The sequence below is a fragment of the Fringilla coelebs genome (assembly GCF_963513975.1).
Source record: "Fringilla coelebs genome assembly, chromosome: 24".
NCBI classification, from domain to species: Eukaryota; Metazoa; Chordata; class Aves; order Passeriformes; family Fringillidae; genus Fringilla; species Fringilla coelebs.
Window position 1 is genome coordinate 2050686 of NC_140050.1, and position 22033 is coordinate 2072718.

Here is a 22033-nt window from a genome sequence, read left to right on the forward strand (position 1 = left end):
TTGTCTTCCCAAGTCACCATTACACATGATGGGGTCCTGCTGTCCTGGAGACGGATGCTTGCCCATAGGAATTAATTTGTTTTGCTTTGTTTGCAATTTGCATGCACCGCTTTTGCTTTCTTTATTGAACTGCCTTTATCTCAACCCAGGAGTTTTCTAACTTTTAGACACTTCCAATTTTCTCCCTGATACTGCTGGAGGGAGAGTGAACAAGTGGCTCACTCTCCCTCCAGCAAGGGACTTGGCTACTGGCTGGGCTTTAACTGCAACAAGGCGATTGAAGATTATGAGTCATATCTACAGCTATTTAGTCTGAAGCCTTATATGTTAATTCATTGAAGTTCAGCAGTGGTATCTGAGCAGATAATCTCGGGATAATGCACATTCCTGCCAGCCTGAACAATCGTGCACTATATTCAGACAGACTTCCCTCATCACAAGCTACCCATCCAAAACAGCCAGATCTGAATGATGTTACCAAAAATTTCTAGGCAAATAATCTAGTTACTAAACATGGCTTGCTTTCATTGGGGGAAAAAGTAACTGGAACATCTGCTGTAATAGAAGACTATGAAGATACTCTCTTTGGAGGCACTATTCACTAACTGAAGCAAAAGAAAAGGTCCAAACTGCTTCTGAGTTGCTAGAGCTAATACAAACTTAAGTGAATGTTGCTGTGTGTCACAGAAGAACCTTATGAAAATAGCATGACTGTCATCCAGTATCTCATTTCCCCTGGTTCCTCTTACCCAGTCGAGACTGTAATGTTCCATCATCTGTTGAGGCCATATCATTGAGTCTCAGGAGCCCTCGACCTCTTTCCACCCAAGACTGAGAGCTTTTATCAAATACAAACAGCTTGCACTGGATCTGTAACAGAAAATATCTCTATGGCACAGTGGTTGATTGAAGTAAGAATATATTAGTCCCCTACACGGAATATTAAAAAAATATTCAGATTTCATACTGGAATTTTTAATTGTTTATAGCTGTGGAAATCAAAACAGTCATCCTCTCTTTTGCAATAAATTTCTCAAAATATGCCGTCTGTTTTCATCAAGTTTTATTAAAAGAAGCTATATATTCTTAAAGAATAAGAGGGTTCAAGATCAAAACAACAAGTAATTTTCAGGTAAGATATAAATTTTCACAGAGGAAACTTAATGTCATAAGAGACTGCCTTATATCAGTCAATTCTTTTAAAGCCTTAGGTACACACTGCACCACTGAATATGTTATTTGTTGCTGGGAAGACCCAGCAAATATAATGAAAGCAAAGCAAAATTCTTCTGTAAGGAAGCAAAAGATGAACAAACATGCTAGCTCATTATTAATTCATTATCAAAGCGTGAACAACATAAAGCCATTAATAACTCAGGTTATTAACTGAGGGTTCAGGGGTTATAAAATTCAGAAAGTGTATATATTTTTTCCAACAGTAGGAATACTGAAGGATCTTGACCTACAAGCTCCCTTGTTCTTCCATGCCAAACATCTCTATATCGCCCTCTCTAATCCAACTTCACTGTTACTGCTGAGGCTTTATACCTCAAACCATCACCTGTCAAGTTCCCCACAGATGAGCATGCACCAAGTGGAAAAGATACTTCCATTTTCATTCCCTCCATTTCTCATCTTCATGCCAAAACATATAGCTCTGTATGTTTCTGCAGCATTAACATAGCTCTGTCTGTACAAGTCCCATTTGGAATTTTATTGCATTACATTTCACAAGAAAAAAATAATTAAAGCTAGGCAAGAGGTCTGTTAAATTACAACATATTCAGGCAAGTCAATCCTCCTATTAAGTATACAACTGCCAAAAGCTGCGGTTTTCCTAAGTGAAACAGGATTCTTATCTCTTCGGTGTCTTGTTCAATTATGTGAAGCACCCAGACATTTCTGAATTACATAGAAACAGAGACATGCCAGAAGAACCATTTTAAAACCATTTATGTCTGGTAAAAAAGAAGTCCAAGAAAATAAACATTATAGAGTATAATTTTGTAAGGTAATACAAATGTAACTGATAGGCATTAGATACTGACAGAGCAACTGTTTGGTGTCAGGAGAATAGTGCCTTGTGTCTGTAAGAATAAAAAAGTTATCCTTGAAAATAACACAATTCAAATGCTGAGAAACAAAATATCTCAAGGAAAAAACCAAGCTATATTTGGAGCATAAAGAGAGATGGGAAAAAATACGTATACCACTTCATTTTATATGAAAACCCCGCATGTTTTTCTTAAGGATACACTGGAGTTAATAAGTATATTTAAAATAACAAATAACTATAATGTTAAATATATCACTATTAAAATCAACAGTCCAAGTCATGACCAAATATCCTTCCATACCATCACTAATTAAATTAAGTATCTCAAACCAAATTCCTGAGTGTTTGTGATACAGTTTCTATTTTGCAAGAAACTAGACTGCTGGCATAAATAGTCCATTCCAGATTTTAGAAAATCTTCAGTGGTACAACAATTAAAGAACTTTAAAATTACTTTAAAATTTAATTAATTTAAATTTTCTTCAAATAATTGTCTCACAGAAAACAGAAGCTTCCATGTAATGGATTCAGGAAAATATGCTTAAGATACACCTGGATGGCTTATACACTAAAATGTATTCAGAAAGAGGACATTAAAAAACAATGGATAGCAAGTTAATAAATAAGGATTTGATATAAACATCTAAAGTTTTCATTTTAACACAAGAAAATACATTAGAGATATAGAGGAAGGCTGAGTTGTAGGGAATCAGATGGTGTTCATTCACTGGACATCTGTTACGTGTGGTCAGAGACGGGGATGACACAAACTCTCAGAGATCCAAGCAACAACAGCAATGGTTTATTATGGAGGCCTGCTCTTATAGGGGGTTTGAAACTTCCTGGTTTAAACAGCTGATTGGTTAGGATCTCACTCTGCCCACATCTCTGGCCAGTGGTGTGCTTGCATCTAAGCTTGAACAGGGTTGGCTGAGGATCCCCTGTATAGATTTAAATACAACCTATCTGTGGACTTGTTACTGTGACAGACATCCATATGAATCCCCACAAAATCAAAGCTCCTCTATCTGTTTCTTACCTGCAACACGTTACTTTCAGCTTCCTCCCCAGTAATCACTTCTACCTTCGCTAATAAACACTTCCTTGCTGTTGCTTTAGTATAGGCTGCTGCAGACTCTGCCAGTGACTCTGAAATATTATTAGCTGAACAACATTTTGAGAGTCTGAGAATGATTAGCATAAAATTTTCAAAGATATATAAATAAGTCTCACACAAGTACACCAGAATTTGAGGCCTTTTGAAATGTATAGAAAACAGACTTTAATAGAACACAGAAAAAAGGACTGAAATTTAAAGCAGAAGTTAAAGCTTGTCTTTTAATACTTGTTTTACAAGCATAAGGAAAAAATAGATAAATTCTCAAGAAGTTTTGTCCATACATGCAATAGTTCAAAACCTTTTCATGGACACCTGCTTATCTGCAGATGCTTCAGCAGTACTGATACTCTTGCCAGCCATACAGTTGTGCCTACACATGGACAGTGCATTTAATTTTCTACTTCCATTTGGGCTTGAAAGCAGTTTACCGAAGAAAACCCATGGTTCCCAGAATTTCTGTAATTCTTGACGATTTGAAGTCATAGAATCCAGCAACCAGTTCTGAGTTCAAGCAACATGTGGGGCACCCACTCAATGCAATACACATTTGACTCAGAAATTCAGTCACTTGAAATAAAATAGAATTGTTAAAAAAAAGTTTGCCACGTTTCTCCTACGTTCCTACCAAGTCCTACTACCAGTCCTGTTAATTCCCTGTAATTTTATTCCATTGAAGATACTCCCACAACCACAGACTGACAATGAAAAAGAAAGTGCAGCCTGCACATGTTTACTATTAAAGGATTTACAACATCCAGCAACTTCCATACCCAGCCTGTATCTTTGGTTACAGGAGACAGTAAAGGCAACATAAAAATCCTATGTTTTTGAAAAGCAATAATATATTGAAAAATACAGTAATTTAAAAAAGGATTAACTACCATTCCTAATATAATATTTTGTTTTTCACCTTTTTCTGGTGTGGCCTCCTGAGAAGATGATTCAGACCCAGACTCTGTAGCAGCATTCTCCTTATGACTCTCTGCACTACCTTCATTTGATTTTGGTGGACTCTATCACAGAAATAAGAGGAGGTAAACAGAAGGGAGAAAACATACACTAATTCTGCTTAACAGAACTAGTGACCAAGTACTGAAGGTAGCTGCAGTATTTATAAACCATGTGGCAAAAAAAGAAGCTCATGGACAACATGCTTTCACAGTTAAAACTATCCTACTACCTTAGCCAAGGAACTGAATGGAGTGTGACCTAAAAAACAGTTTGAATCATTTTCCCTTGAACTGATACCAAATTTCAATCCTTATTTTGAAGCTTCCTGACTTGCTTTGTTCAACATAGCAAGTCAATTTCAGCTACATCTACTCATGTCATAATTGATTGAACTCCTGCTTGCTAACTAGACAGGTCTGAACACTCAGACCTGTCTAGTCTGAGTTTGTTGCATTTCCATTTTGTTGCAGCACAGGAATAAAAACAACAGCAGAAAACAGTGAGGTACTAGAAGTTATTCCTTAGGTTGGCACATCATAAACAGCATTTCCAGAATCATACCTCAGTCCTGAGGCAGCTGCTTTACTCCTGGGCTTGAAATCCCATCTGGGGGGAGTCACATTACTGAACTGCTCTCAATTTTGAGGACAAATATAAAATACCCTCTAATACTTATACTCCAATAGTCATCTAAAGCAACAAGCTGTGCCATAAAAAGCTTGAGCACAAGAACTACATACATTACAGAGAATGCACTGAGAGTTTGAAAGGGAAATCCGGGAAAGTATTGCTGGGCAGACAAAAACTTATAATGAACTTCTCATGCTGCACTAAAAGTAAGTTACCTTCAAAGGAAACGACTGAAAAAAACCCCATACTCAAGTGAGAAGTATAATTAAAGGCTCTCAAAATTCCTGAGTGAGAATCCGTAACAAACTGCTGGCAGAATTACAACATACACATAGTGGATACTCACTAAGACTCGCTCACTCATGTTCTGTCCAAAAACAAACTTGTTGCTAGATGTATCTGCACTGTTCGTAGAGTTCTCTACACTGAAAAAAACCCAAGAAATAAGCCAGGTTTTACAAGACAGAAAATAATACCTCTTTTATTTTCTACTAATAAAATTTCTCAGAAAGTGAGTGATTGTCACTGGCTTTAAGAAAGTAAGCACCGGTTGACACAAACCTAGGTAAAAATTAATCCAACTTAACATGAAAGCACATTCTAGTTTTACAGAACAAGAATTCTCTCAGAATGACAACAAATGATTTTTTCTCTGCCAAAATCTTCCCCTTCAGATAACTACTAAAATACAAAGCAACGCTGAATGCTAAGTGAGAGCTTATTGTCTAATCATATAACATACCTCTTTTTTAAACAGTGTTCTACATGTACAGACTTGAATTACTCCACATCTTTAGGTCAATTCTCTCAGAAATGGAAAGAATGGAAACAAAAGCACTTGCAAGTTTGTAACTGAAGCAAAGATAGCAGGGATAAGTAATGCCTTTTATTAGACTAGCTGCAATATCACAGACTCTCCAAGAAGTTTCACAATCAAATATCAGCCTTTACTTCTTCCTTACAGAATAAACATCTTCCTCCCATTAGTATTTTTATTAACAGATTTTTAATCCTATTTAGGAAGGACAGGAGTTTTATTCTTTTACAGACTCAAAAGACTTAAAAAGACATTGTTCCTCTCCCTTCCCATCAGGCATACCTTTCTAAGACACCAGCTTGCTCACAAAGAGAACATACAAAAGCAGACCATTCTGAATGAAGCCTATGTGCATTTCACCAAGTTTGGAGAACGGGGACTCACATCTACATGATCCAAGTGAAACCAAATAAACCTTTAAATTGTACATGTAGAGTTGCTACTTCTGATTAAGGAGATTCCTAGAACAAAGGAGATCTCAGTGGAAGATAACTTTACCTCCTCAGGGAATTAAATACCACAGTTCTGAGCTCCAAATGTTGACAGGGAACTCAGTGCGCCATACCAATATCTGCCACACCACAGTTTTTAAGGAATTGACAGTGTTACACAAAGGAAGGAGTTACCTTTTACAAGTTGATTACCATAATGCTTTGCCATCTCAGCAGAAAACCAGAGCCAACTCCCCTTAGAGACACTATTGTTTTTAAGACTAGTTCAAACCTAGGTTTCTTGCAATTGGCTCACCATGAATAAATCTTCCCAAAGTAAAGAATCAAATAAAATGATAGTAGGTGTCATATGAGTTGAAAAATATGAAAAAATATTCCAGTATTTGACGGGCACATATTAGTAGTTACTGTCTGCCAAATCTGATGGAGTAAGTCTGACTGTGTCTACTGGAAAGACACTGATCTGGCATCAAGCGGGCAAAGGTGTTCTCTACCTCTCCAAGTGCAACATCTGAAAAGTTCAGCATCAAAAGTTCATTGACTGCAAAACTGCCTACTGCCTCCTTCATGGTGAACAACAGGATCTTAAAAATGCCCAATATAAAGACAAAAAAGCATTTATTGGTACTTTTCCTACAATCATTTTCTTGCCTCAATCTGAATTTCAGCTTATGCCAGGAGCAGAGATGTTGCTCTGCTTCATCACTCTTGGTGGGATTTCCCCTCACATTTTTCCATGAATTCACAGCTCTGTATCTCCTGTTTTCTTATTTTTTACACGACTTAATTTTTTTGACCACTACTAAGCATCTTCACAGAGATACAGATTTCATGTATCACTGCCTTAGCCTCAAGTGAACGCTGTCAGCTCAGAGCTCATTACTACATAAGACAGGATTAGCAGTTTTCTCCTGGCTGCCTCACTTTACATATACATCACTTTTCTTCTGATGTTACTAATGTTATTGTTATTCCTTAGAAGTTCTCTCAAAAACCTCCCACAGTTAGGCTCCTACTTATTCACACAGGCCACTCTGAAAAGCTTACTATCATGAAAAAATTTTAACTATTCTTCCTTTTATCTGTATCATATATGAAACTGACTGAACAACACAAATACAGTGCAGATCTCCACACTGGCAGCTCAAATTTAGTCGATCACTGTTTCATGAGAAGAATGTGATGCTTTTTGGTTTCACGCTTCTCATGTCATGGTTTTTGGTTTTCTGAAGAGGCTTTTGGTGAGGATGTGGTCAAAAAAATAGTATCAAATGCATTTCCCTTGAAGAGATGATTGAGGATTCCCCCAGATCTGAAGACTGACATCTCATTCTTCAGAAGTCTGGGTCCCCACTGACCCAGCCTAAGCCCTGGATCCTATAAACAGCAGAATCGTAAAGAAAATAAAGAGTAAGGAGAACTGTTATATTAGTTTTCCTGTAGTCTCACCTGGAACTGATGTACTGTAGAAAATAGTTTGTTGCAGAAGGTATATCTGATGTCAGAAGGCCAGCATTCTGCACATCAGCAGTTTCATTGCTTTCATCTCCTAGCTAGAAAAAGAGCAAGTGTATATCAATAATTTTAATTACAAAATTTTCACCTCATTCTACCTAAAGAAAAAGTTTCATCCATAAATGTTTTCTGCAATAAAACAAGATATGTCCCAATATTACACTTTCTTTTATCATCCTGGGAAACCTGAGCAAACCTGTCTTCAACAGGAGGTACTAACAATCCAACTCAGTTATTCTATGGACAAGTTTAAGCCCAGGTTCAGCCTGTTTTTCCATTTTTTCTGTGAAGTCTTTGTAGCATGGGAGCAGCTTAGGGCCACATTTCAACTTCATTCTAACCCAAAAAGTAAGAGAAAACATTACATTCTACTGAGCATTAGCTGTTACTCATGATTGCAATAGATGCATTTTTTTGAAAAAGCTTCTTGTGTTACTTAACAGAATTAATTTATTAAATGCCCAAAAGACTAGTTTTATTAAACAGACAACTCTGCTGTATTCATAGCTTTTAATTTTACATATATTCATAAACTCTTAGTCAAGAGAACAAACATGTGTTTACCTTAACTCTATCTCGTAAATTTTGCCCAAAAACAAATGCTTGCTGTGCATTTAGTTCAGCCTTCTCAGAGCTGTCATCATCTGAAGTATTGTTGGACTCCTTTTTCTGACATTCTGTTGCCTAAAGAAATGGAAAAAGGTAGCCGAAGAAGTTGAATTTCTTTAAATAAAAACACCTTATGATGAGGTGAGTCACACATTCATTTACAATGACAAGCCAGTAACACTTTCAGATCTACAAGGCATGTTTTGCATTTAAATAATGTCTCTGTTGTTAAGTGTTTTACTTAGCAAATCACAGAATAGTTAAGGATCAAAGGAATTTCTAACAATCACTTGGTCCAAACTCCGTTCAACGCAGCACCAACTTCGAACTTATATTAGGCTGCCCAAGATGTCATATCAAGTTTCAAAACAAAAATCCACATGACAGTTTTACATTTCGGTAGTCTGGTTCTGAATCATGATTTTAAAGGGTTAAGATTTTAGCTGAGAGTTAAGCCAATTCATATTGTAGTTAGATAAACCAACGACAGGTTAATGATTATTAGATGCTTAAGTTAATTGTTAAATTACAAATAAGCTCACTTGTAGAAGGAAGTGGAGCAAGTGAACCATTATAGGAACATATTACAACCAGTAGAACAATGCCCTGGACTCTATGTCAATCCATCATGAAGCAAGGGCCTTGGATGGTGCCAGAGAGTCACAGAGACCTGACAAAGACCTTCCTGACTTCATCCCTGGGACTACAGACCCACTTTGAGACCACCAACCCAATTCAAGAGAAGAACTGAGCACGAATGAAGGACTAATAACTTCATTTTATTACGAAGCGGGGATGGGAGGTGCTGGGGTTAGGCATATGTATTATTTTGGGAAATAAACAGAAGGCAAAAATCCTTGTGTGATGTGGTCACGCATACCAGGGACGACCCCCCCTGTGCCACCTGCCAGCATAATAAACATACTACTTTCTAACTTCAATTAGCTAGAGAGTCTTTGTCTGTGATTTTTGTTTTTAATGATTCAGTTCAATGTTCCACTACACTAAGTATGACAGTTATGTCCTAAAACTCATCTGGAATCCCCTTCTCACCACACCTGCAGCTTCTCACCCGTTTGATAGACACTTCCTAATCTTATTCTCATCTTGCCACTGCCTATCACTTGAGAGCTGAGAGCTCTCTCCAATTCTCCTGTCCTAGTCCAAGCAGAACATATTCAGCTTTTTCAATCTCTCATCACTCTTCTTGTGCTCCAGCCACTAGTCACCTTGGTGATTTTTTAAGTGTCTTTCACATAGTGTCCATCTCCAAACTACATATGGTATTCCTGACGCCATCCACCAGTGGCACAAAAAGAAAGATCACTTCTCAAACTTAAGGCCTGCAGTTTTAGTAAAGCAGCCTATAAGTCCTCTTAATCAATAAAAGGATACACTACTTATTCATGTTCAATCTATTGTTCATCACTGCTGCACAGCACCTGAAGGTTCTTGAGCTTTTTGTTCTCCTAGGGACTTTCTATTCTGCACCTCTGCTTTTCCACAAGTGGCTTTGTGACTTCTCCCTGCACACGCTGTGGTGGCACATTTCCTGATTATTCCCATACTATAGTTCTTGTTCCAAAATACTCAGAGCCTTGCACTTACAAAACCCTAAAGTAATGTTGGAAAGCAATTGCAACCTGCATGGGAATTACTCTTTCCTGCTTCTGTCCTAACTTCCTACTCCATATCTTTTAACACTGATGGGAAGACCCAATACTATGCACACACAAAGCCTTGGAAGTGACCCACATACAGCAGTTGCCTCTCAGCAAAGCACACTTCCATCAGCATCAACAGCATCATAAGCAGAAAACCCCCAAAACCACAGGAAATCTGAACATACTATGAAGAAAACAATACAGTTACTATGGGAACTTCGTTATTAGTGGGCAGCACCTGCTCCACTGGAGAGGACACTCAGGGGGAGCCCATTACTAGTCTTTATGGCTGGCCAATGTGAAGTTTTCCTTTTTCTTTCCCTTTTTGATCTCCCTTCCTCCAAAATAAAATAACTGTCACCCTTAGAAGTAATACTATCAGCTATAGATCTGCTAATAAATCCTGTACGTGAGAACTTGTGTCAACATTTTTCATGCAGTATCAGGATCCCCAAGACTTGTCTGCACAGCTGCTTTCTAGCTAGTCCCTCTTCAGTCCTTGTGACACATGGGTTCTTTCACCCCAGATACAGAACTCTGCATTTGCTAATCATCAGCTAGTTTTTCTCAGCTTGTTTTTCTAACCTTCAGATCCTGCTGAAGAGCCCCTGCCTTCCAACATGTCGACCATTTCCCCTTCCCACAGTATACTAGTATCCACAAACATAACAAGATTTATTCCACCTTGCCAAGTTGTTTGTGTATATGTTGAACAGCCCTAAGGAATGCCTCCAATGATTGACACTTGTCAGACTTCCAATCACTGCCTGCTGCCCTCAAAGCTCACTGCTTCAGCCAATTTATCACCCACTTTAAATTCCACCCAACCAGTACACCTCTCTCCATTTTGGCTATGACAATGATACTTCAGACCATTCAAAGATCTTGCCTAAAGTAAAAATCAACAACTAGGGCTCTCTGCAAAGCAAATAATCTCAGATGATAAAAAACCCATCAGGTTGGTCTCTGTTTTATCTATGCTGGCTGTTCTCAATCCCTTTAAGGTCCTTATATCCTAGGACTCCTTCACCACAAAGGGAGAAGAAGAAGCTGAGCCATTTCTACTTTCCTGGAACCTCTTTTCTGCTATTTGTGGAAACATGTGCCATACTTTCTTCTTTCCCGGTAACTGGGACCCACCACAGTACCACAACTCTCTGAGGACAGGTAGTGGTCTCACACAAGCACCCCCCAGCTCCCTGTCCTGAGTTCATTTTCTTCCCAGTACAACACTGGCACAACACTGTATTTTGGATCCAGGATGAGAATAACCTTGATCACACACTGGTATTTTTGTTGTGACTCAGTTATGCTCACCCCAAGGCAAGGACTTCTCAGTGTCTCATGCTCTGCCAGAGAGAATTTGCACAAGAAGCTGGGGGGGGGGGGAGAAACACAGCCAGGATGCAGGATGGCTGACCCAAACTGGCCAGGGAGATATTCCACACCATAAAGCATCCTGCCCAGTGTGTAAACTGGGGGAGCTGCACGTGAGGGACTGATGGCTGCTGGGAGGCAGGCTGGGAACAGATCAGCAGGTGCTGAGCACCTATACTGGGCATCACTTCTTTTCTTTGTGCTTTATCTGTCTCGCTCCCCTTTTCATTAAACTATTATTATTATAATTAACTCTATTTCAACACTTAAATAACTGTTCTTATCTCAATCCACTAGCTTTACTTTTTTCCTGATTCTTCTCCCCATCCCAACTGAGTGGAGGGAGAGAACAAGTGGCTCCATGGTACTTAGCTGCCAGCTCGGGTTAAACCATGACTCTCCCTCTGCACCCATGGATACATTCTGCCTGGTGCTAGGGACCTGTGTACATCAAACTGTCTAAAACAGTCCTTAATCAAATTTATCGTAATAACTTGCTCCCTCAAGCGTTCCCTAAAAAAAGGATTTGGTAGACCTGACAGGAGAGCTCTTCAGTAGAAAACAAGACAAAGGCATTGAGTACTTCAGATTTTTTCATTTTCTTCACCACTAGGTTCCTTTAACATTATGCAGAAGGCTACGATTTTCCTTCATTTTACCGTTGCTGCCAGTACCACTGGAAGCCTTGCTTGCAGCTTTTCATTCCCTATAATTTCCAACTCCAGCCAAATTTAGGCTTTCCTAGATCTTCCACACATCCAGGCAATCCTTTTGTATACTTCCCAGGTGTCTTGACTGCTTTCACGAGATATATGCACGTTCTCTTTCTGGATTTAAGGAGCTCTCAAGCCCACACGCGCGGGCCTCCTCCCAAACGTGCACAGTTTCGTGCGCTTTGGGATAAATTATTCACTCTCTGAGGTGTTTGTCCGTGGACCAACCAGCTCAATGAACAACCTGAAGCCTTCTCTCCTGAAGTCTCGATCTTTATTCTGCTACTTATTAGCTCCCTCATGATCTCAAACTCAATCTCATTGATGTTGCAATGACAGCTACTCTCAACCTTTCTATTTCTAACCAGTTCTTTGCTGTGAATACCAGGTACAGCTAAATAGCTAAATATCTCCCATGTCAACTTACCCAGCAAATACGCTCATCAACTTATTTCTAAAATCTCCAGGAGTATTCTGAAGAATTTCTACCAGGACACGCTTCCATTTTATCAGGTATCCAAGTACTAAAGTTTTCTTTCAGACCCAAGGCCTGTAATTGTGAAGCTTCTAGTTCTTCAAGGGTGTTAGTTACTTTCGCTACTTTATCAGTCCAAGTCTGGTGAAGATTCACTTTGATCTCCCTCTTGTTGGCTTCTCCTCTGGTCTTAATCTATAAAGCCTTGACCAATTAACTGCCTTCCCAAAACAAAGTCTCTGCATTCATACAGCTTCTTTTAGCATAGTGGAACCCACCCCTATCTGTCTTTCCAGCTGTATTTCCTAAAATATTTATGTCTGTCACCTTGAGTCTCCTTCGCCAACTTACCTTGTCTTCAGAGTCTGAACTTTTCAATGTTGCATCACTTGGTGATTCTGATGTGGCTGCAGAATCTGGAGGGATATTTACACCATTGGTGCCACTGCTGAGAACTGCAACACAGAAACAAAAAAATACGCGAACTCTCTAGATACTTAGACTGTCATAAAAGTTTTCTTATGCAAATTGCATATGCAGTTTTCTTGTTTAAGTACATTAAACATTATAATGTAAACTAAAAATTTCCCATAGTATTTTGCAAGAGACACGAGGACCGCAATTCAGCAATTCTTAGCAGAATCAAAATTCCAAATACAGAAAACCAAGTCAGCAAATTTATCTATATAAATGTTGTAAGGACTTCAATACGTACTACTTCAAGCAAACCATCCTTCTCCAACCTAATACTGTTTACACCCAGCAGGGTTTGTCTTCAGATTGATCTACCTGCTCACATACTGAACTCTCACTGAAGATTCTACCCCAATCCCAAGTCTTCTGTAGAGTCCAATCTCTGTCAGGAGGCATGTCAAGAAATCAAGCTAGAAATATTAGGTTCTATGCCAGATTCTGCATTAACTGAAGTTACTCCTGTTTCTGTTCAACTAAACTTCCACATAACAAATGGCATTGGGCTGGGGAAACATGGGGTTTAGGAGACAGGGACTTTAAACAGTTTTTTTTAATTAACTTCCACATTTTTCTCATGCCTATTTCCATCAGCTACATCAAATTCCATAATTCCATAATACAATAAACATTATATGAATGACCAAACTTAAAAATTAAAATTCTATGTTCAGAATTAAATTTGTACTTCAAAGCCCCAACTGCAAAATGGTCCCCAAGCCCAGAGGCACTTCTCACTGATTTAGGTACTTTACTGTTGATCAATTACCAGTAATAGCTTATTACACTGTGGTCAATGCTGTCATTTGAGATTGATTGCTATACCACACTCTTAAAAGTCTTTTTATTTCAAAACTCAAGTATGGATTACACCAAAGTTAGAGAGGCCTGGCAACATCAGACAGTCACCCTACACAAGATCTGAAGGTTCCACTATGTTATCCTTCATGTAATACAGATACACTTACTATTTAAGATGTTTCTTTTCTGAAAAGACAAAACTAGAAAAACTAAGGTGGGTGTTGAATAAAAGCAAGCCACCATACTAAACAAATTCAATGTTTTTGTTCTCTCTCCACTGTATTTAGAAAGCAAATGCATTATTTACCCGTCTGTGAGAAAGCTTTTGGCTGCGGTGCCTGTAGTACTGCTGGACGGAGCACACTTCGCTGCTGTTCCTTTGGTTTCTGGCTAGGGAGACCTGCAAGTGCAAAGTTTTTTCAAGAAGTATAAAGTTTTAAAGTTGGAAAATTCAGCTTCATCTAATCTTCTCTAACTGCTTCCAACAGAACACACAATTAAAAAACAGACATTAGAAAGGCTTCTACTCACTTCTTTTTCTCCTTACATAGCCTCAAATGAGAGTTAGTCCCAAACAGGGAAGACTATTTCCTAGCCTAAATAGACACTTTAAAATATACTGTCTACCTTATCCAGGAAAGCACATAAAGAAAGTGATCCAGAAATAAAAGAAATAAAAATCAGACATATTGGTACTATAATATTTGTGTTGTATCATTTAACAACCTTTTGGCTTTTTGAATTAACCCGGCCTCTTCGGTTGTTATAGTAAGATGCACAGCACTACAACTCTAATTCTGCTATGATTCAAAAAGCTAATTGATCTTAAACAAACTAATTAAAAAACCCCCAAACATTGTAACATCAACTCTAGAAGGTTATGGCAAGCCCAGAAAATTCAGTTTTCTGTACTGAAAAAGGTCAAGATAAACTTTTGATCCAATAAAAATACTGCAACAGAACTCACTCATAGCAATTAGTTCCATTTCAGGTCACCCATATTAAAAGGGGATGACATCAGATTATAAAGCTATCCAAAGTTCAAACACTGATAAGCTCAAAACAGCTTGTTCCTTTCTTAAATTTACCACTCTTCCTTCAAGTGAAATGAAGTTTCCATATAGTTATGCAATAAAAGCTTTCATTACCTATATAGTTTTGTGTTTGTCTTTTTTTCCCCCTCAAATTCCTAGGGAGCTGTAATACTAACATTTTTCTGACAGTGGCTGGGTCTACATCAGTAAACAGGAAACTCGGTCATAGCCAACCTGTGCAGAACAGGCATGATCAAGGACCTGCCACTTACACTGCCACCAAAAGCCAGGGAGAAGCAGAAGTGGGCACTCTCTTGACACTTCCAACTGCCCTGGCCTGGTCGCAGACTAAACATTCAGTAATGGCCAGAACTTGCTCAAGGCACACGCTGAACACCCTTTTCCTTATGGTCTGCCACCAAAGGAACGAAATTCACTGTCTGTAGGATAACTCCAAGCACAAACAGAAGCTTGCAAAGCAGCAGCAGCAACAGGTGGGAGATGCACTTCAGACATGCACAGCTGAGCCAATGCAAAACATGGATGCATCCATATGTGTTACACAGTGGATATGGCCCAACACCCCAGAGAAGACAAGATTTCTTTCTGCAGACACACAGGTATTGCCACCTTCTACTTACCACCTTCTATAGCTGATTGATGAAACTACTAACTAAATAAAATGCTAGAGCTGGTTTCTTTGTACTGTCACAGTAAACAGTGAACTCACCTGCACTAGGTGCCTGACCATGGATAAGTATTGGTGGCTTCAGCCGGAATCCACTGCTCTTTTCCTCTGGAAGTGAAATACAAAATTACAAGGACAAAGCTGTAACATATTAGAAACAGCCATTCAGTCATAAAATTGCTCAGGTTTTCCCCACTGTAACAATCCACAAGTTCTATAAATATGGAAAGTTATTAGGAGCTTTCCAAAGAACAAATTCTCTTCTTCTGAAAGAAACCTGAATTTCCAGTGATCATCACAGCAAATATACATCTCAGACAAACACATGGTATCACAAGTAAGAAGTTCAAAATTTTTTTCAGAGGAAACAGGAAAAAGACTGTGTTCACCAGAGAAATGGGGCTCTTTCTCTGGAGGACTTAATATAGATAACAAAGGACTTAATACAGATAATGAAGGTTTTAAGTGAGAATCAAACTAAAGAAAGAACAATCAAAGTTATGACTGAACGTGACCGCTGCTAACAAGTATCTAATACTAATGATCATAAACTAAGTTAAACTTAATTGCTTAATGTTAGTTTCTTGTAATAATAACTTTTTACTCAAGCTTTTGTAGTATGAAGATAACTCCTTTGCTCACGCTCACCACAGTTACGGTTTTTATATTAAATACCAAAATCTCAAAAAAAAAATTATAAATCTACAGCTCTTAAAAATTGAGTTCCTTACAACTTACAAAGAATAATCATACTTTTTTCCTTTTAGGGACTTAATATCTGTACTCAGAATAAGACAGCTCAGCATCTTACAGTCTCACTGTGCTTGGTTATAAGCATTTGATATTGATGTGCATTACAGTGATACCAACACAATCAAACCAGAACTATGGAGACTAACAAAATCAGCAGTTCTGTCAACACAGGGTTCACAGGCCATAGGTGAACACAATCATGACCATACCTTATGGTTGTTTTGGTTTCCAATATAAAAGAACATTTTTCTGAAGTAGATACATGAGACTTTCCCAAAGGTTTTATTGTGAGGCTAGCAGGAAAGGGTCATACTGCAGTATTCTACCATCACTCCCAAAGCATTTAACAACTTTGATATTATTTTAATTACCTCCAGCAATGGTGATGTTGAACAACGAAGTGAGCAAGAGAACAGCTCTAAGATCAGAACCATCATCACTTCCGTTCTCACAGATAGGGTCTTACTTCTGAAGTATCAGAGTACTTTAGATCATGACAAATTAACAACAGAAACATTTTTTCAAGAAAAATGCAGAAAAATGAGGATGCTCACCTGGTTCTGAGTCAGAATTGCCCGTAGAGGGTTCACAAAAGCTTGATGGCATAAAGACATTGTTCTTTGTTACTGCAGTCAAAGAAAAAGAAAAAAGAGAAGTTGTGCATGTTGTTCTTTATTATAAACCAGTTCCCAGACTTCAAACTGAAGTAATCTTTCTAGTAATTTGTTTTTATTTTGGTTTTATTTCTTCTAAATTAAAACAGCATTACAGCCGAAGTAGCAAACAAGCCGCTGCCATAAAAGCCTCTCAGTGTCTCCTGAAACAGAGAAAGAACAACTTCATTTTTTCTGAATCCTGTATAAATACAGGATTCCCAATCTGAATTGTACCTGAATTAGGAATTAAAAGTGGTGTTACAGTATACATAATAGCATTGCAAAATGTATAATACCATTCCAAAAGGCCCCTGCAGAGAGAGAGAGCAGAAAGGTGTGCAATGCCTGCTAGAGAGTAGGAGTGAACATCTGGGCTCTGATGGACCACACTGTTTTCACCAAGAGGCAACTTATGTTTGAAATACCCTGCAAAGACAAAACTCCTACAGAAACAGAGGAGAGCACATCAGAGTACTGTCAGATGGCACCTCAGCAGCATAACAGACAACCAAATGGAAAAATGTTTGAAAAAACAGGCAAAGGACAGTGCTTCTTTTCCAGCCTTTGATGGGTCCTAAAGAAGCAAACAATAGGAAGTTTGGTTGACACCCTGTCCAGCAGTTCTAGTACTTTTGGTATTATACAAAAATCACAACCCAGTTTATAAAACAGGACAATCAGGAGACAGACTTCTCCAACATATAATTTTGCATGAAGAAGAGCATAAGAGTATTTACTAGCTCTTTTAGTTTTTACAAAAGCTAAACTTTTAAAAAAGTTAAAGTATGTTGAAATGAGAAATGAAGCTCATCTCTGAACATCACCGTACTAAAAAAGGTGGCATTTGCCTTTTATAACAAAGTCTGAAAATTTTTTTCTTATTTTCTTTAATTCCACCTTCTCTCTTTTTATTATTGTCTGCCTTAAGCTTAAACATGACAAAGTTTTCATGTAAGTAAAATTACCCTATTCTTGAGAGAAACAACCCCACAAAAAAAAAAAAAAGAAGGAAAGTAAAAGATTTTCTGGAAACCAAAGCCATTGAATAACGCCAACAATATTCAAAGAGGTCTTCATGAAAGCTGCAATTCAAATTAAAGCTGTCACTGCTTAAGAACAACACACATCAGAAGAGAAGAAAGGCATCAAGGAATAAATCACCATATCCTCTCAAAATTCATTAGCTAAGCAGAGGCTTGAGAAAGCATACTGGACTCCTGGAATAGCCAGTATTTAACCAAGGAAGAGTTGAGTAAATTGTTTTCCTCTACTTATTAAGAGATGTTAGCATAGAGATTCTAATCTTATATGACAAAGACATTGTGGAATGCAAGTGTTAAAAGATTAGGGGGAACCTGGGTAAACACATACTGTTATTCTAACAGAAAATCTACAAAACCCTGTATTCGTTATTTTTTCGCATTCCTTTACTAAGAGTGGTTGGCAAACAGACAGCAGCAACACTGAACATCCAATTCACAGGATGACATCTGTAGACCCACTGAGCTACACACCAGAAAATTGGGATCCAAAAGAGAAGAGCTTCATCCCCTGACTAGCACTGGTGCATCAATTTAAAATGCTATGTGCATGAAGTATCAGCAACTACATTTTGGATTTCACAGTCATTTATTTCTTTCTAATTAAAATCAAAACAACTAGGCTTTCACCTTCTAGTCACATCTCCAGAATGTGCTGCATAGGAGAGCAACATTTTTTTTTACTTTCCTTCAAGGTTTTTCATCTTTGTTTCAACTTAAGACAGTAGAAATAAAGTAGCAGTCACAAAATCTGCCTCAAACACTGACATATCTTAACTAAAATAACCATTGACCAAAGCTACAACCTTCATATGATCTGTGAGGAGAAACGGCACAAATCAAGACTGTTCCTGTGGGTGAACAAATATCAAACTTGACCATCCCCATGCAAGTGAACTGCAAGAATTTACCCCAGTGAATTCACTGCTCTGACTGTGCACACACACAGGCTGTGGTCATTCTCTCTTGCTTATGTCAGGTGTTTAAGGAATGCACTGAATCCTCCCCATTCAAAAAGTAACAGGAGAAGAGAAAATAGGACTAAAACACGAGCTGAGACTTGAAAAACTTCCCTGGCAGCAGAGTAACTAAGAAAAAGGTAGCACTTATATAAATTTGGAAAGAAGTGACCTGATCACAACAAATTAAGAAGATTTCTGGTTAATTCTGCAATTTAACAGCACAAGAGTAAAAGGTGAAACTACAAATACGCATAAACTTACAGACAGAAAACATTTTTAAAAACTATCTATAAGCTCCTTTGGGCTTCACCAAATTTGCTAACATGAGTACATGGCTGCTGTGGTCTTAACCTAAAGCACAACAGACAGTAATAAGACTGCTTACATGACTGGAAAAAGAATGTCTAGGTAGGAAAACCACCCCTCATTTATAATACCATAGCAACACCTACCTGACTGAGAAGGAGGGAACTGAGTCAAAGATGAAGTTCTCTCTCGTTTTACAGGTGGACAGTAGCTTCCATCCTCTCGATCAGATTCTGTAGAAAAAAATTATTAGAGAAAACGCAAAACAGCCCAGCAAGACACACACACTCGCAGCTGTTAATTTTACAATAAAATCTCTTACCGTCTCCATCTTCTGGACTTGATCCATCTGCAGATCTCTGAAATCAGATTACACTGATCAAAGAAAGATCACATACTGAACATTTCAGTCTCTTCAGTTTGATCCAAATGTTTTAAACATCACTTAGGAGAATTTTTCTTTAATGTAAATGATACACACTCAACGCAATAACCTTTCGTGACTTGTATGTGGGCATAGTTACACACAGATACTATCAAATGCAATTAATTCAAAATATTTCATTTACAAGTAAGATTCCGGAAGATTCCCAAGCACTAATATCTTTAGGGACTGTGTAACAATTACTACAGTTACATTTTCCATATACTGAAAATTTGAAAACAACAGTTTTCAAAATTGGTTTCATTGTTAAAATATGAAGTTTCAAGCTCAACATAAACATACCCATTATTTGGGAGTTCATTCCAAAGCACTTTACCTAATTACGAAGTGACATTAGTTCCTCCAACAAAATTATAGCGTTAGAAGAATGCCTTTCAAAGTATGCTCTATAAACTGGTACAACAGTATTTTTATTGGAATTAGCAATGGATAGTCCCCTAACATCTTCCACAGCACCAGAACAAAAAAGGAAGCACTACAGGCTACCAACTATCATAGATATTAAAAAACTCTTTGAACAAAGGTTTTATGTATTTACGTATTTTCGGAGGATTTCTATGCCTCCTTCCTCCTATCTCTCTGCCAGTTCCTCAACTAATATAATCTCCTTTGCTCCTCCAAAACATAACCCCATGACAGATTCCTTTCATTATGGAAGGTGATCACAGCTGCATCAGCATCTTCATCTCACTACAAAGCATCTTAGAATAATTGAATTGCTTAGGTAAGCAAGAACCTTTAAGATCATCAAGTCTAAGTGATCCATCAGAACTGCCATGCCCAATGCTAAAACACGTCCACAAGTGCCACATCCACACATCTTACAAATCCCTGAAGGGAAGGTGGCTCCATTGCTACCATGGGCAGCCTGTTCCATGGCCACACAAACCTTTTGTGGAGCGTGCCTTTCCTAATATCCAACCTAAATGTTCAACTTGAGGCCATATGCTTTTGTCCTGTAACTCGTTATCTGGAGGACAGACCAACCCCCACCTTGGCTACACCATCCATTTAGACAGCTCTGACATATTGGACCGTCTGCCTAGTCCAACACTACCCTTTCATCCCACTCCTGCCCCAGGACATGCAGATGGACACCTCCCCTTCACTCAGTCTTACTTCAGAGACTGGCTCATAAATGGAAGAATGGCAGCTCATGGGCAGAGCCCACTGATGCCCCAAAACTCCTTCTCCACCATGATTTGGCCCACTTGGGCACCTGAGAGCAGGCAGACATACAGAAAGACTGACATCTACGGCATACCCTGGGTGTAAGAATACCAGAAAGTAAAAAACTTTCTATTTAGCATTGCATACATTTAGAGCCCAGATAATACTGTACTATCAGTACTCCACTAAACGCTAATTAAAAACACTTACACTGCACTTTGCCTATTTAATTACCTTTAAGGGCTTTTCTGCTTTGTTTTACGTTCATAGAAAAAAATAGCTACCTCACTAGCACCCTAGTTGAGTACTTTTAGACCCTTCAGCATTGGGAATAAGAAGCTACTGACAGTTCTGGAATGCAACTCCCTGCATTCACACACACCTATCAGCCCAGCCATGTTAATACTGCACTTGATGATCCATGGTTCTTTCCACATAATTAGTCAAGTAGTCCATGGTACTACCAGAAGGTGGTCTTATTAGTCACTGACCTTGCCAACACACAATACTTTCCCAAAAGATGAGGCTAAAATGGAAAACCATGATATCATGTATTTCAGCAACCAGCATCTGAACTCAAAATTATTCCATTTTGCACATAAAGTGTTGTCACGTATAAAAGCAATTTGTTTCCACTTTTATCAAAAATCCTGAAAGCGAAAAGAAAACACTTGGTAAAAAATTTGCATGAGTGGAACTGCAGATCTCTACATGCAAAAAAATCCTTAAAAATAAACAAATTATTTCCACCTGAATGTCAAAAACTTAAAATATGCTTCATTCTCAATGCTCAAGTAACACATCCAAAAGTCAAACCTATATGATTTGAGGCTTGTGCCTCAAATCATCTTGTCATTGTAATTTTGCAACTGACAAGCACAAATAATGTACCATCACCGTGTTTAGTGGGTAACAGGTATCAATATCCAAAACCAACTCTGTACTCTACGGAGGGCAAAGCAGAACGGAGAATCTGCTCCAAGTTATTTCCATGCTTCCTAGCCCAAGAATTTTGGGAGATTAAAGCTGTGTACCTGTGGACAAATAGATGCCAGGTAGATTCTGTGGGGGGTACACAGATCTACTGTATTAGCATAAGCTTCACTTTTCTATGAAGCCACAGATAAATTAAGTCACCACTGCAGCCAGAATTGCATACCAGTGCTGCTTCAGAGGAAGCTGGGTACACTAGACAAAAAGTGGGGTATATATGCATGACAAACCTGACAGACTAGAAAAGCAGACTAGAAAATTACATTTAGTGACAACGAACAGCAGTCCAGCCTCTCCATTTCACACTTCTCTTCTCAACCTACTCAGCCTGTACT

General features: G+C 38.3%; 1 protein-coding gene across 2 annotated transcripts in view; it reads right to left on the bottom strand.

Annotated features, from left to right (window-relative positions):
• Nucleotides 1-22033, bottom strand: part of RANBP3 (RAN binding protein 3) — a 57586-nt gene that overhangs the window by 8542 nt on the left and 27011 nt on the right. For both annotated transcript variants that reach the window (XR_014616725.1, XM_084220959.1), the window contains exons 3-14: nucleotides 19413-19449; nucleotides 19237-19323; nucleotides 16681-16752; nucleotides 15416-15481; nucleotides 13959-14051; nucleotides 12731-12834; nucleotides 8106-8225; nucleotides 7476-7579; nucleotides 5104-5182; nucleotides 4087-4189; nucleotides 3096-3220; nucleotides 750-870 (exon numbers count right to left, since the gene is read on the bottom strand). Coding sequence is in view for 1 of the 2 variants with exons in the window: in XM_084220959.1 (XP_084077085.1) it covers nucleotides 750-870; nucleotides 3096-3220; nucleotides 4087-4189; nucleotides 5104-5182; nucleotides 7476-7579; nucleotides 8106-8225; nucleotides 12731-12834; nucleotides 13959-14051; nucleotides 15416-15481; nucleotides 16681-16752; nucleotides 19237-19323; nucleotides 19413-19449 (1111 nt within the window). In the remaining variant the exon portion in view is untranslated. The remainder of the gene's footprint in view (nucleotides 1-749; nucleotides 871-3095; nucleotides 3221-4086; nucleotides 4190-5103; nucleotides 5183-7475; nucleotides 7580-8105; nucleotides 8226-12730; nucleotides 12835-13958; nucleotides 14052-15415; nucleotides 15482-16680; nucleotides 16753-19236; nucleotides 19324-19412; nucleotides 19450-22033) is intronic.